The 1,447-nt window shown below is 31.9% G+C and overlaps 1 protein-coding gene across 1 annotated transcript in view; it reads left to right on the top strand.

Moving 5' to 3' along the window:
* Positions 1-1,006: 1,006 nt before the first annotated feature.
* LOC107657489 (UPF0668 protein C10orf76 homolog) overlaps positions 1,007-1,447 on the top strand; it is a 20,510-nt gene continuing 20,069 nt past the window's right edge. The window contains exon 1 of the mRNA XM_016445594.1: positions 1,007-1,271. Coding sequence (XP_016301080.1) covers positions 1,170-1,271 — 102 coding nt within the window. The 5' untranslated portion in view covers positions 1,007-1,169. The remainder of the gene's footprint in view (positions 1,272-1,447) is intronic.

The following is a 1,447-nucleotide window of genomic DNA, read 5'->3' as shown; positions in this document are numbered from 1 at the left end:
AAAATCGAATAAAATAAATATAGAATTTAATATATAAAATAAAATAACTGATTTCATTAATTTCTTTTTTTTTTTTCAATAAAGCAGCTTTTTATATTTTCAATACAATCTCAAATTAATTTGAGCAAAAATATATAAAAAGAGTCATATGTCTATGAAGGGCAGAGGAATGTCTTAATGATAATCGAGATTTTATTATCATATTAAATAGTATATGGTCATTTATCTGTATCATACACATCTCTTAAATATACAATTGAATGTATAACTATTTAAGAAAGCTATTTTAAATAATAACGTTTATAATGACTAAAAATAAGTAATAAAATACATTTCAAATTTATATCTACGTCTACATCTATGCTATAATAATACTTACATAAAGAAGTGATTTTTGTGTCAGATGTTGTCTTTATGAACTGTTGACTTGCATTTATCAATACAATACATTAATATATATATATATATATTAGGTGATTATATGATACATATATCAACATTACTGACCTGTATTTTGAACAATAATACAATTATCAAACGATTCACCTAATTTTGCGCTATAAACTACTAATAAAATAAATAATTTGACAACTTCAAATCATATCAGTACGGCATGTGTAGAGAAGGTCTTATTATTTTGAGCATGTTTTATATTAAAAGGTTTTGGCAATGTGCGTCTACTCAGCTTGGCCAGCGGACGTGATGTAAGCACATGGGCGGGGTTTCCGCTCCCACCGGAAGTCAGCCGAGCGAAGATCCATCTGTTTAGCTTCAAGAGTAATGGAACAAATACTGTGATTAATTTACCCGGGTATGAAGATATTATTGCATTTATTTATCCAAACTGATAGGTTCCTGCTTAAAATCCCCGCCTGACTGTTAAAAGTAACCGCTGGAATGCAGAATATATTTATTTTGTTATAAATGCAAGAAAATAGTTTGGGTTTGATCAGTTAGCATGACTGTCCCAAATGGAGACTGTATTCAAATATCATTCGTTTTCGATTTGGAAGTGATACTAATCGGCCTGTGTTTGTTTACAGTATATAATGTTAGGAGGCTACATGCTAAAGCTAAGCTGTCAGAACACTTGCACGAGTCTCGGTGTTGTCGAAACCTGGTTGTGTGTCTGAATGTACTTCTAGGAGCGAGATTAGTCTGAGTAAGCCATGGCTCAGACTGAGAAGAAAGCAGGGCTCCTGAGGAGAACATCCTCTTCGAAGAAGCCTCTGAAGGAGAAGGTGGTGCTGATGTACGAGGAGATATTTGCAGTAAGTCAGTATTTCCTGATGTATATCATTAGGGCTCACCGAGGCTGCATTTATTTGATCCAAAACTATATATATTTTTTTTTACAATTTAAAATAACTGTTCTATTTGAATATCTGTTCAAATGTAATTTATTTCTGTGATGCGCAGCTGTATTTTCAGCATCATTACTCCAGTC

The sequence above is a fragment of the Sinocyclocheilus anshuiensis genome, unplaced genomic scaffold (genome assembly GCF_001515605.1).
Source record: "Sinocyclocheilus anshuiensis isolate Anshui unplaced genomic scaffold, SAMN03320099.WGS_v1.1 scaffold259, whole genome shotgun sequence".
NCBI lineage: Eukaryota > Metazoa > Chordata > Actinopteri > Cypriniformes > Cyprinidae > Sinocyclocheilus > Sinocyclocheilus anshuiensis.
This window is presented reverse-complemented; position numbering and strand designations above follow the sequence as displayed.